Raw genomic sequence first — 14,281 nt, forward strand, 5'->3', positions numbered from 1 at the left:
AGTTATAGTCTACCTTTATCTCCCCAAAAGACCCTCCAAGACCGCTGTGTAGGTCCAGCCCAGGTTCTCATGGGGGTGCTCCTTTGTACTGGGTCCCAGTGCACATGAGACCTTGTGTGTGCCCTCCAAGAGTTGTTATTGTTCAGTTACTGACTGTTTGCGACCCCATGGACTGCAGCATGCCAGGCTTCCCTGTCCTTCACCACATCCCAGAGCTTGCTCAAACTCATGTCCATCCAGTCGGTGATGCCGTCCAACCATCTCATCCTCTGTCATCCCCTTCTCCTCCTGCCTTCAATCTTTCCCAGCATCAGGGTCTTTTCAAATGAGTCAAATCTTTGCATCAGGTGGCCAAAGTATTGGAGTTTCAGCCTCAGCATCAGACCTTCCAATTGAATATTCAGGATTGATTTCCTTTAGGATTGACTGGTTTGATCTCCTTGCTGTCCAAGGGACTCTCAAGAGTCTTTTCCAACACCACAGCTCAAAAGCATCAATTCTTTGGCTCTCAGCCTTCCTTATGGGCCAACTTTCACATCCAGACATGACTATTGGAAAAATCATAGCTTTTACTATTTGGACTTAAGTCAATAAAGTAATGTCTCCGATTTTTGATATACTGTCTAGGTTGGTCATAACTTTCCTTCCAAGGAGCAAGCGTCTTTTAATTTCATGGCTGCAGTCACCATCTGCAGTGATTTTGGAGCCCAAGAAAATAAAGTCTGTCACTGTTTCTTGCCCTCCAAGAGTGGAGTTTCTGTTTCCCTAGCCCTGTGGAGCTCTTGCATTCAAGTCTCACTGGCCTTCACAGCTAAAAGCTCTTGGACTTCTTGTTCCTAATACTAAACTCTCTGACTGTCATCGAGGGCTATTTTTATGTGGCAGCATCCCTGTGCAGCCTGCCTGGGTTTAATATTTTTTGGTGCGAGGGTTGTTTTTAGTATAGATACCTGCGTGTGGCTGATGTTGTGGTGACCAGAGCTATACTGGATATTGATCAGGGCCTCCCCTTAGCTCTGTGGTTGTCCCTGCTCTGTCAAGGTGGGGTCTGCTCCCTAGTTGTTGTAGTCGAGGCCCCCCTCTCCAGATCCGTTTCTTGGTTGTATTTCTGATCTGCGGTGTGAGGGAGGCAGAAGTGGAGCACTCCCACTGGGAGGGAAGCCACTGAGTAGTCCTCCTCTGGAGCTGGTCACCCATGGGTGTCCTCTGTTGTGTCACCTTTCACCTGTTGTGCAAGCTCTCAGATTACACACTTGGCACTGCTTTCAGCCCCACCTTAACCATGGGCATGCCAGCAGTTGGCCTTGTGTCTCTCAGATGTTGATTTCACCAGGCCACCAGCACAGATCCACTGAAGTCAGTGCCCAGGTTGCAGCAATCATGGATTTGGCCCTCTGTGGGCACTATGGAGGCAGCTCAGACTCTGGCCTGGCCCCACCCCCCTGTTTAAGTGCCCACAAAGTCCACAGCTGCTAAAGCTAGGCCCTTCCTGGACATAAGAGCCCTCGTGTCTGTTTACAAGTCTTGCAGGCACTGAACTTACAAAGCTGGTCTCGGGGGTGTCAATTTGCAGTTGTGAAAAGAGATTTCAGCTTTTCTTCCTTAGTTGCATGGCCCTTGGGGCTCAGCTATAGTTTGGGCACCATCCCCACATGTGGACCACCCAAGGGGTCCACTCCCAAGGCTGTCCTGGTGCACATAAGTCAGCCTTAGTGAGGAGGGGAGTGTGGATGCAGTGGTGGCCAGGGTCACAAGAAGAAAGCCTTTCCTAGTGCCCAGGGAGGCAAGGGCCATGTGTGGGGAGAGAGGCTTCAGTGGTGGTCCCACCTCTTGTGTGTCACTTAACAATGGTGCTTCCCTTCTACAGGGGTCTGTGTTTCCTCCACAAGCATTCTCAGCTGCATTTTCCCCAGTCCCATTCCCTTAGGCTGTCTCCTCATAGCCAAGAGCAGTGCTCTCCCCAGGTCTGCTCACCAAACCCCTTGTTTAGCACCCAGCCCTCATGTGCACTGGCAACACACCTCTCAGGCTGGGGCACGCAGGGTTGTGGCACAGACGATCTGCAGGTCTCAGTCTGTCCTGCCTCAGTCAGTTCAGTCGCTCAGTCATGTCCGACTCTCTGCAACCCCATGGACAGCAGCATGCCAGGCTTCTCTGTCCATCACTAACTCCCGGAGTTTACTCAAACTTATGTCCATCACGTTGGTGATGCCATCAACCACTTCATCCTCTGTTGGCCCCTTCTCTTCCTGCCTTCAATCTTTCCCAGCATCAGGGTCTTTTCAAATGAGTCAGTTCTTTGCATCAGGTGGCCAAAGTATTGGAGTTTCAGCTTCAGCATCAGTCCTTCCAATGAATATTCAGGATTGGTTTCCTTTGGGATGGACTGGTTGGATCTCCTTGCTGTCCAAGGGACTCTCAAGAGTCCTCTTCAATACCACAGTTCAAAAGCATCAATTCTTCAGTGCTCAGCTTTCTTTATAGTCCAACTCTCACATCCATACATGACCACTGGAAAAACCATAGCCTTGCCCAGACGGACCTTTGTTGGTAAAGTAATGTCTGCCACAGATCATTTGTGCTCTCCTCTGATAGCCCCCAAAGCTCCCTTTCCATCCCAACTGATCTCCCCACCAGTGAGGGGGCTTCTTTAGGTGTGGGAACTTCTCCTCTCCTTCAGCTCCCCCCAGGGGTGCAGCATCCTGTCTCCTCTCCTTTTCCTTTTCCCTTCTTTCTTTCATCCTACCTGGTTATGCAGGGATCTTTCTTGTTGCTTTAGATGTCTGAGGTCCTCTGCTAGTGTTCAGCAGGTGCTCTGTGAGGACTGTTCAATTTGTAGATGTATTCTTGATGCACTTGTAGGGAGAGATGAACTCTACGTCCTCCTACTCCTCTGCCATCTTGACTCTCTCTAAAGGTCATACAACAGAAAAAAAAAATTTTTTTAATTGAAATACAGTTGATTTGCAATGTTGCATTAGTTTCAAGTGTAAAGTTTACATCCAGATATACATTCTTTTTCCCATTCTTTTCTCATATAGCTTATATACAAGATATTGAGTATGGTTTCCTGTGCTATACAGTAGGTCTTTTTTGGTTATCTGTTTTATACAGCTACTACTGTATGTTAATCTCAAACTCCTAGTTTATCCCACCTCCCCTTTCCCCTTTGGTAACCATAATTTTGTTTTCTATGTATGTGAGTCTATTTTTGTTTTGTAAATAAGTTCATTTTTTTTAGATTTTTTTTTTTTAGATTCTACATATACATGATATTATACGATATTTGTCTTTGCCTGACTTACTTCACTTAGTATGTAATCTCTGGGTCCACCCATGTTGCTGCAAATGGCATTATTTCATTCCTTGTTTATGACTGAGTAATAGTCCATTGTACATTTATATTTCCACATATTTATCCATTCCTCTGTTGATGGGCACTTAAGTTGTTTCCATATCTTGGCTATTGTAATAAATGCTGTGATGAACATAGGGGTGCATATACCTTTTCAAATTTTGACAGTTGTTGGATTTCTTATAAATGGAAACATACTGAATGCACTATTTTTTGATTTGCCTCTTTTTCCCAATATTATGCTGTAAGATTCACCGTGTTATTGCTTATCAGCCATTTTAATTGCTGTATAACATTGATTTAAAAGAATATGTCAGTATCTGCATTCTATTGGTGGGCATTTGTATTGCTCCCAGTTTGGGCTTTCACAGACAATGTTGCTACAAAGAGTCTTACACATATCTTATTGCACAAGTACATGAGTTTCTATAAATGCACTGTATGAGTATCAGTATCTTCAGTTTTAGTAGATGATATTAATATAGACAATTTCCAAAGTAGTTACGTAATTTACATTCCCTCTAAGAATTCATGGGTGAACTTCTTGCTCCACATTGTCACCAATACTTGGTGTCTTTTTAGTTTATGCAACTTTAGTAAGAGTAAAATCATCTTTCATTGTGGTTTTAACTTGCATCTTCTTTACCCTACATAAAAATGGTCAATTTTTCATATTTTTTCATATTTTATTAGCCAGTTGTATGTTTTTTGCAAAGTGGCTATGCCTTCTATGCATTATTCTTTATTGGATTTTTCTCTTTTTATTTATATGGTGAATTTTAAAAATATCTGGATGTGAGTTCTTTATCAATTATGTCATGTAAAACTACCTCTTTTGAATTGCCTTTTTCAATAGTGTCTTTTGATGATCAGACGTCGATGCAATGCAGGACACCTGGGTTTGATCCCTGGGTCAGGAAGATACCCTGGAGAAGGAAATGACAACCCACTCCAGTACTCTTGCCTGGAAAATTCCATGGACAAATGATCCATGGGATTGCAAAGAGTTGCACACGACTGAGCAACTTCACTTCTGACTTTGATGATCAGAGTTTCTCAATTTTAATACTGTCACATTTATCACTCTTCTAATTTGTTATTAGCACTTTCTTTAGCTTGTTTAAGAAATCCTCCTTTACCCAAGTGTCTTAGTTTGGGTACTCTGGGAAACAGCCTCTGGGAGAAGGAAATTAGCATGCAGGAGGCTTACTGGGGCGTAGTCTCGGGAACCAGACCTGCAAGGGGGTGAGAAAAGCAGGTCTGTGAAGAAGGGAGGGTTGAACTGTGATACAGCAGCTCATCAACCCCACAGAGAGCTCTGGAATGGGAATGGTGCCGAGAGTTGTACTAAGTCAAGAGGACAAGGCTTTTACACACTTGCACCGTCCATAGAGGGAATCAGTATGTATGATTAGCAGCCAGCACTACCGACAGCTGAGGAAATGAGTGTCTCTGTTCTGGGGGCTACCCCATGCCAACCACTAGTCTAACCCTGGTGCCAACTAGACCTACTGGCTTTGTGTGCTAAGTTCTTCCCTGGGAAAAACTCTTCAATAATTATCTGGTTTCTTTCCTGGAAAAAGTTTTAAAGAGGTAGGTTATCAGTTGAATACAACTCCTGCCACTAAGGCTGTCTTAAGAACTTCCCTGGTGGTCCAGTGGTTAAGAATCCACCTGCCAATGCAGGGAACATGGGTTCAATCCCTGGGTCAGGAAGATCCCACATGCCATGGGGCAACTAAGCCCGTGCACCACAAAAGACCCAGCGCACCTAAAAAATAAATAAATATTAAAGCTGTCTTCAAGCTGCAATTGATACTTATTGTCTCCCTCTGAGACTCCCGATTCTAGATTTCTGCACCCTTAGCCTACACCTCTGCTGGTCTGGGTGGCTTATGTGGTATTATGACCCAGATTCTCATCTCTGAACTGTGTGAGTCTCTTGTCAACTTATCCTTCTCAGATCATTTACTCAGGTCATTGTCCATTAACTATTGAAATTGGGAAAGGGTATATCATTGACCTGGGTGCTAAACACTTTCTTCCCTGTCCCACTGGGTAAATATGGAGGAGCTCTACTGCCTTCGATTTTAAAACTCACTCATCCCTGACAGAATGGCAGCGTTTCACCCTGAATGCTAAACTCTAGAAATAAGGAGCCTGGTTTGCCCCTGGAAACTCAGCTTAAAACTCAGGGATGGGAATTACACATTTTCTAAATGGCATAAAAGGGAGTGATGCTAAGTCTGTTGGGTTTTCAGACTCCTGTATTCTACTTGTGGGTCACACAACACTGGATGATGGAAGTTGACCTAGGGTATGTCACACCTCATCCTTACTGGCTTCCCCACTTTCTTAAGTTGATAAAAGGTGCTGCTGTCCATTTCAGAAAACAGATTTCTTATTTTACTAAAAGTGTTCTTATGTATGGAGTCAGTTTTTTTGTATTTTAGATTCTCTGATCTTATCACTTATTTGAGTCTACAAACATGGTATTCTATTTGAGCTTTCTTATTTTTCCCTAAAATTAATTTCCCCCAGAGAATCTGTCTTAATTTACATAGAATTCTCTTATGCTACCTTTAAGACCTACAGAGAAGTATTAATACTTTTCTCACATCCACATTTCCAAATAGTTCCTCCATGTTGATTAGAATTAAGTCCAAAATAGTAATTCACCTCACTGCTGCTTCTGCCATCTAACAAAGTATTTTTAGCAAGTAAAGATCTTTTAGAAAAGGCTCTTTAATGATACCTGAATAATCAAACTTTTCACTACTATAACCTGCTGCGGTGCCATAATCTTTATTAAAAAAAACACCAGCCATATATTACTCAGGCTGAATCAGTACCACACTCCTACCTTAGCCCTTGTTGTTTACCCTTTCTTTATACTAAATGTTTCATTTCTTGGGTTAACCTTTGAAAATACAATCATATAGTGACTTCCCTGGTGGTTCAGTGGCTAGGATTCTGTGCTCCCAATGCAGGGGGCCTGGGTTCAGTACCTGATCAGGGAACTAGGTCCCCCATGCTGCAACTAAGGGTCTGCATGCTGCAACCGAGCATCCTGCAACCAAGCATCACGCAACCGAGCATCCCGCAACCGAGCATCCCACAACCGAGCACCCCCTATGCCACAATGAAGATCTAAGACCACATGTGTTGTGACTAAGACCTAGCACAGCCAAATAAATTTAAAAAAAAATTTTTTTTAGAAAATACAATCATATATTTCAATATGCATTGTTTTGGGCTTTTCCCCTTGTATTAAATTTACTTTAGCTGTATACTTGGTGGCTCAGTGGTAAAGATCTGCCTGCCAATGCAGGAAACTCGGGTTCAATCCCTGGGCTGGGAAGATGCCCTGGAGAAGGGAATGGAAACCTACTCCAGTATTCTTGCCTGGAGAATTCCATGGACAGAGGAGCCTGGAGGGCTACAGTCCATGGGGTCACATAGAGTCAGCCATAACTGAGCGACTAACACTTTTCACTTTCCGTTTTCATACTTAAACTATCAGCTCTAACCCACAGAATCTCAGTGATATGTCTGAGATATATTTACTATCTTATATTGAACTTTATTGCTTTTTGTTAGTACTACGTATACACCCAAGAAAGAAAGCAGTATTTTTACCTTTTCCCCAGTAAATTTCTGATTCTACCCGAACCCTCCTCTTCCCACTGTGCTTTTATTGTCATAGTTGTCATCCATAACACCTCATTTTACAGCTTGGGGGGTTTGGGCTTAATTTCTGTTCAAGCTTTATTGATCATGTTGTTAAGTCACCCAAGATGTGTTTCTAACATTCCTGAAAAGTGTGTCTCCCTTTCCCAACTATTTTACATTTGTGACTATGAATTCTTTTTTTCTAATACCATCTGTGTAGCCAACTGGTTCATTTTTCCTATCCTCTTAACATTAGTAGTAATGACTTTTAACTGAAATAGGGGAAGAAAATAGTTTATGCTCCCAACGCTTTCTGTTTCCAGCCCAGAACTATAAAGTCACTAGATATACAAGAGATTCCTGGTCTCATTCATTCTACAACAAATCACCACTTGTCTGATATGACATTATCAAGCATTTGGTTAGAATACTGAAAATACAGACACAAGCACAAGTAGTTTTCAACATTTGTGAATGAGACGGGAATGATCATCATCTGAATATGAGGTCTACAAATCTACAAATAGCATTAAGCCTCTCCCCTATACAAAACCTAAAATAGGACTTGTAATTTTAATTTGATGAGATTAGTTGTTTGTCTTAAGGAAAGTCTCCATCAAGTCCTTCACTACTCATTAAGAAAAAATGTAAATGAAGCACACTCTTGTATATTTAAATGTCTTCATAACTAAAGAACAGTAATTTATATGTGATTTGAAAAATGGATAACTTACACCTCAAGTGCTAAGAATTTGTCAGGTTTGGGGGTCCTGAATACCCTCAGTCTTATGCTTCATGCAGTTTTATGAAACGAACAAAGCTCTGGCTGCCAAATTTGATAAAAATGCATCTTGAAAAATGTAACACACCCCTGACAATCTTTTTATCCCAGCTCTACTGAGGTGTAATTGACATATAATAAACCACACATATTTGAAGTGTACAGTTTGATGAGTTTGACACATGTATATATTTGTGAAGCCATCATCATAATTAAGACAGTAAACACATCATCACTGCAAGCTTGTTTGAACTTCCTTGTTTTCCCTCCCTATGATTCATGCCCACAGACCCTACCCACTACCACAGGCAATTCCTGATCTGTGACTGTTACTATAGGTTAGTTTTAATTTTCTAGTATTTTAATAAATAGAATCAGAAAGTATTTATTCTTTTTTTGTCTGACTTCTGGTATAATTATTTTGATATTCATCCATGTTATTGTGTGTAACAATAGTTCATTCCTTCTTATTACTGAGTGGTATTCCAGTCTGTGGATGTATCTCAGTTTTTTTTTAACCCATGCCTTTAACTTATAATTGAGCCTTCTTCAATGAACTTGTGCCCTCCTATAACAGGACTGGGCTTCCCTGGTGGCTCAAACGGTTAATGCAGGAGACCCAGGTTTGATCCCTGGGTTAGGAAGATTTCTTGGAGAAGGAAATGGCAAACTACTCCAGTATTCTTGCCTGGAGAATCCCATGGACAAGAGGAGCCTGGTGGGCTACAGTCCATGGGTTGCAAAGAGTCAGACACAACTTAGCAACTAATACACATTCACAACAGGGCTATCGTGAAATCTCTTATCTTTGGGAACAATTGATCAAGTTACATTTCTGAAGCTGCAAAGCTAAGGGCAGCCCTGGGATGAATGAATCTTCCATTAAGGGTTAGAAGCAATCTGATAGGTCAATTTCTCTGGTTTTCAGACTCCATCTTCCAGTCACAACAGCATAGAATTGGCAATTTGTCATGTTTGCTATAAAACAATGTTTGTGCCAAGTGTCCTGATTCAGTTCAGTTCAGTTCAGTATGTTCAGTCATTCAGAGTTCAGAGTTCAGTCATGTCCAACTCTGTGACCCCATGAACTGCAGCATGCCAGGCCTCCCTGTCCATCACCAACTCCCAGAGTTTACTCAAATTCATGTCTACTGAGTTGGTGATGCCATCCAACCATCTCATCCTCTGTCGTCCCTTTCTCCTGCCTTCGATCTTTCCCAGCATCAGGGTCTTTTCCAATCAGTCAGTTCTTCTCATCAGGTGACCAAAGTTTTGGAGTTTCAGCTTCAGCATCAGTCCTTCCAGTGAATATTCAGGACTGATTTCCTTTAGGATTGACTGGCTGGATCTCCTTGCAGTCCAAGCGACTCTCAAAGAGTTTTCTCCAACACCACAGTTCAGAAGCATCAATTCTTCAGCGCTCAGCTTTCTTTACAGTCCAACTCTCACATCCATCCATGACTACTGGAAAAACCATAGCTTCGACTAGACAGACCTTTGTTGGCAAAGTAATGTCTCTGCTTTTTAATATGCTGTCTAGGTTGGTCATAACTTTTTTCCAAGGAGCAAGATTAAGAACGATTAAACTAAACGAAAGACGTATTTCTCTTCTCCCCCTCCCAATTCCCGATCATTTTAGACTCCTAAGGGGACCTGTGCAACATCAGTGAAGATTGCCATTGACACGGGGTACCGGCACATTGATGGGGCCTACCTCTACCAGAACGAACATGAAGTGGGGGAGGCCATCAGAGAGAAGATAGCAGAAGGAAAGGTGCGGAGGGAGGATATCTTTTACTGCGGAAAGGTGAGTCTTCCCTTCACCTACACGGTGGGCCTGATGTCACTTTTCCCTGCTGAAGAAACTCACCAAGCCACCAGCTTGTGGGATCTTAGTTTCCCACACCCCCTGCAATGGAAGTACAGAGTCCTAACCACTGGACCATCAGGGGTGTCCCAAAGAGTGAGTTCTGAACTGGCAAATTCCTCAATCTTGCCAAGAATTTAGGGACTAAATAGCCCCTTGAAGTTAGGGCAAAGTTTTTTCTTCACACTTGGGCATTGATTTAACACAATATGGAAGAGCCACACCTACAACGAAAGTAGATTTGAGGAGTAAAGGGACATGAGGAAGTGGTTCATATTACAATAAGCATTTGTCACAACTTTTTTCTTTAAAATAGGTAGTCTTTCTTCTTCTGTATATGCCGGTTTGTCCATAGATCACTAATTTTTTGAGATATAATTCATTTACCATGAGGCTCACCATGTAAAATCAGTGCTTTTTAGTATATTCACAGAGTTGTACAACCATGACCAATACCTTCTCCAGAATATTTTTATCACTCCAAAAAGAAACCCCTCCCATTTATCCCTCTCTGCTAGTCACTGATAAACACTGATCTACTTTATTTCTCTCTAGTTCTCCTATTCTTGACATTTCTTACAAAAGGATTCATGCAATATGTATTCTTTTCTATGTAGCTTCTTTCTCTTATTATGTTTTCTACTTTCATTTATGTTGTAACATTTATCAGAATTTCATTTCTTTTTATAGCCAAATAATATTCCATTGAACGGATATACCACATTTTGTTTACATCTTTTGAGAAATTGAAATCTCCAACTGACAACAGTTAGAAATCACTGTCCATTGAAAAGTAATCAGAAATATAAAGTATCATGATAAGATGAGAGCCAGTGGAAATATAGAATACATATTTACAGGCAGCCTTGAAGGAATGAGACTTAATAACTTTAGAGAACTTGTAATCCAATTCTCCTAAGTTTTCTAAAGAGAACAGAATGGTGCTTCAGACTTCACTCACTGCCCCTTCTCCCAACTCCTTTCCAAGCTCTCTGGGGGCCTGCAGTTCCCCAAGTCACCAGCCACTTACGGGCTATGATTTCAAGGGGCCATGTAGAACCACTGTCTCAAAACACCAGCCTGAAGCTTGTCACTTTATTACAGCTTTGCAGTCTGATTCCTAAAGATTTTGTTATTACAGAGTCTTTCAGGAGAACTCACCAAGAGTTTCTGGGGAAAAATAAACTTGAACTCTTATCCTGAGGCCGTGAGCCAAAGATGGAAATATTTTTGAAGTTACAAATGAAAAACAAAAAAAACTTTCCTTTTTATCTCCCTGGTAAACAGTTAAAGTTGTTGCAATACCTATCACACTGAAAAAGAACTGAATTAAATTGCCCATTTCATAAGGTTGCTGAGTTAACATTTACAAGGCACTTAAAGAGAACCTAGAACTGTTGAATAAAGATAGATTAAAATATATAAAACAGAATTTTCAATTAGATGGGATGTCAATAATATACAAAAAAGACCCACATTAAAAGCAAAAACACATTTTTCACTACTCTTGCATTGTTTTCTCTTTTCTGTGCTTTGAAGGCAAGAAAAAAATTATTGTTCAACATAGGAAAAAAAATTTACCAGTTTTGCTTGCCCTTACTTGTGGCAAAATGTGTACAGAAATTCACGTTTTTTTATCCAAAAAAATATGTGAGCAAATTTGATGCTCCAAGAAAATATCCTCATTTATCCTGATGCTCTGACTACCCCTCAGTACCCTAAGTTTCACAGACCTCAAGGGTACACATGCTCCATTCTCATAACCCAAGGCCGAATTTTTCATTACTTAGCACTTTAGTGACTGAGTAATTTCTTTTTCTTTTTTCTTATATATGTTAAACTGTCTACTTGCCTTTTATTTACCTTTTCGGCTTTATTGAAATATAACTGATGTATGACACTATATAAGTGTAAGTGTATAACACATTGATTTGATACAATTATATACTGCAAAATGGTTATGACCATTGTAAATTAGCTAACACCTCCATCACATTACATAATTACCATTATTTTTTGTGATGAAAACATTGAAGATTTATTCTCTTAGCAACAGTATTGCTAACTACAATCACCATGCAATTCATTAGATCCCCAGAACTCACTCATAACGGAGTTGGCATCCTTTGACCAACATTTTTATTGGTTTTTAATTCATGAATAGCTGTTTAACTGATGATCATTTTGGAGGACAAAGATCTCCAACAAAGGAGTCTCCCATGCCATCATTTTGGTGACATCACCAGATCAGATTGAGTACTTTCTTGTTAGAGATTGGCAGAATTTTCCTGGGGAAATGAGGAAGTGGACCAAATGGGAACAAAGGAGCTATCAAAAGGGATCTAAACCTTTACAATAATTTAAAATTTCACCAGTATCTACACCACCCATCACAGTGTGAAGCATTGGTGAAGTCACGTACACAACCATATTTCATACTCAGATGAGTCATACCTTCTATCAGTGAAATAAAAATAAAGCACCAGGCCAGGGCAGCACCACTAGTTGGATACATGTTCCCTAATCACACAATGAGGAAAAATGAAAGTGCTAAGGGTGGATTCGGCAATTAGCACAGGGCAGAGGAAGACTTTATTGCTGATTAGGTTCTCTGTGGTTCAGGTGGATCTTTAAATCTCTGGTACTATATTTGGATCACATTATACTCTGGGCATCAAGACTTATATCAGTTCAACCTATACTCAGATGACACTGCAGTTTAAACATATCTCTGTGAAATTAAATGAGTGAATACAATGTATATGAGTGTAAAGACAACTGGGGTGGGGAATTCCCTGGCCGTCCTATAGTTAGAACTCCATGCTTCAACTGCAGGGAGCATGGATTCCATTCCTGGTCAGGGAACTGAGATCCTGTGTGCTGTGCAATGCAGTTAAAAAAAAAAAAGTTAAAAATATTTTAAAAGGGTGAATTATTATTTTAAAAAATACCATGGATATTAACTATCCACCTTTTTTTCTTTCAGCTGTGGGCTACAAATCTTGACCCAGAGTTGGTCCGCCCAACTCTGGAGAGGACACTCAAGGACCTCCAGCTAGATTATGTGGATCTTTACATCATTGAAATACCCATGGCTTTTAAGGTAGGTTCAGATACCTAAAGGTTATGCTTCACTCTTTGGCAACCATGAGCAAAAAGCTCTGTGCAGGAAGCTCATTCATTACTTAGAACCATAAAATAAAATGATGTTTTGTTACCATAAATGAGAGTACTGACCAGGCCCAACAAATGCCAAGAACAATCCTGTGTATCCATCTCAGGCCTGGATCCCAGGTTTCTTGATTCATAATCCAATGCATGTTCTATCATGTCTTTACAGTAATACTTTGAACTTTCTTTGTTAAACCAACATGTAATCTACTAACTATAGTCCATACTGTAGTTGCCCAGCATCCAGCACACCCTTCTTCGCATTCACACAGTCACAAAAACATCTCTGCACAACATAATGTAAAGTAATAGGTACAACTGAGAACTTACACTCCGTCCTTTGGGTTTTCTTCCTTTGGAGAGAATAGTCAGGTTTTTGAAGCCAGCTCCAAGATCAGGACTTTTGTGTGATATATATTCCTTTAGTTCAAATCACTCCTTCCTTGAACTTTCTCAACCTATGGGCTCACTGTTCATTTAACCATCACCAAAACACCCACTATACACTTCTGAAGATCAGCAACAGCTTTAAAATTTCACTGATGGAAGGAAAGACTGAAAAACAAAGTTGACCACTTATCCATGAGGTATGTGAGGTCCTGCTGGACAGGAAAAACAAGAGCTCTCTGCCATTGCAGTGACCAGAATTTCTTTACACAGCCAACCTGGTTGCCCCTGCCCTGTTCTCTAGAAGCACCTTCCTTATTGACTTTCCTCTGTGGTCACATCCAAGATGTGACCTAGTGGTGGTTGTTTAGCTGCTAAGTTGTGTTCAGCTCTTGTGACTCCATGGACTATAGCCCGCCAGGCTCCTCTGTCCATGGGATTCTCCAGGCAAAAATACTGGAGTGGGTTGCCATTTCCTTCTCCAGAGGATCTTCCCAACCCAGGGATCGAACCTGGGTCTCCTGCATTGCAGGCGGATTCTTTAGTGACTGAGCCACCTCAGCAATTATATATCCCAATAACCTCGTTTCACCAGAGAAAACTTAGACCACAAGTAATGAACTACTTGGTCAGGCTTAAAGTCCATCAGAACTGGGACCAGATCCTGGTCCCTTAATGCCAATCCCAATCTTGTTCCCTTATATTATATTACCCTATCTCTTATCCTCATGAGCTTAATGATCCTAATGTCCTGTGGACTACAGTGATGTTTTGATTTCAGGCTCTTTGGATTTTGACCTCAACCCTTCTCTTCACTCAGCTAACTTTGATTCTTTTTCGAATGGCAGAGTTCTAAGCTGAGTCTTACAGATTTGGAAAGAAGCTATATTTAAAAGTGAGAAAATGAAATTTACTTCTCTGTAGCTGACTAATGACTTGTAAAATCTTTTGGAGAAGGTAAATAGAGAAATTCTATTTCTATTTTTAAATAGGATCAGAGCTCAAGGACACAGAGAAGGTAAAACTTTTAACAGTGATAAATTTCACA

General features: G+C 41.0%; 1 protein-coding gene and 1 long non-coding RNA gene across 2 annotated transcripts in view; one reads left to right on the forward strand and one right to left on the reverse strand.

Moving 5' to 3' along the window:
* Positions 1–14,281, forward strand: part of AKR1D1 (aldo-keto reductase family 1 member D1) — a 52,410-nt gene that overhangs the window by 11,606 nt on the left and 26,523 nt on the right. The window contains exons 2-3 of the mRNA XM_055589537.1: positions 9,448–9,615; positions 12,662–12,778. Of these exons, the coding sequence (XP_055445512.1) occupies positions 9,448–9,615; positions 12,662–12,778 (285 nt within the window). The remainder of the gene's footprint in view (positions 1–9,447; positions 9,616–12,661; positions 12,779–14,281) is intronic.
* The window catches only part of LOC129658662 (uncharacterized), a 78,991-nt gene continuing 67,560 nt past the window's right edge, over positions 2,851–14,281 (reverse strand). The window contains exon 3 of the long non-coding RNA XR_008717495.1: positions 2,851–2,911. This is a non-coding gene — a long non-coding RNA (uncharacterized LOC129658662). The remainder of the gene's footprint in view (positions 2,912–14,281) is intronic.

This window comes from Bubalus kerabau, chromosome 8 (assembly GCF_029407905.1).
Source record: "Bubalus kerabau isolate K-KA32 ecotype Philippines breed swamp buffalo chromosome 8, PCC_UOA_SB_1v2, whole genome shotgun sequence".
Classification (NCBI taxonomy): domain Eukaryota; kingdom Metazoa; phylum Chordata; class Mammalia; order Artiodactyla; family Bovidae; genus Bubalus; species Bubalus kerabau.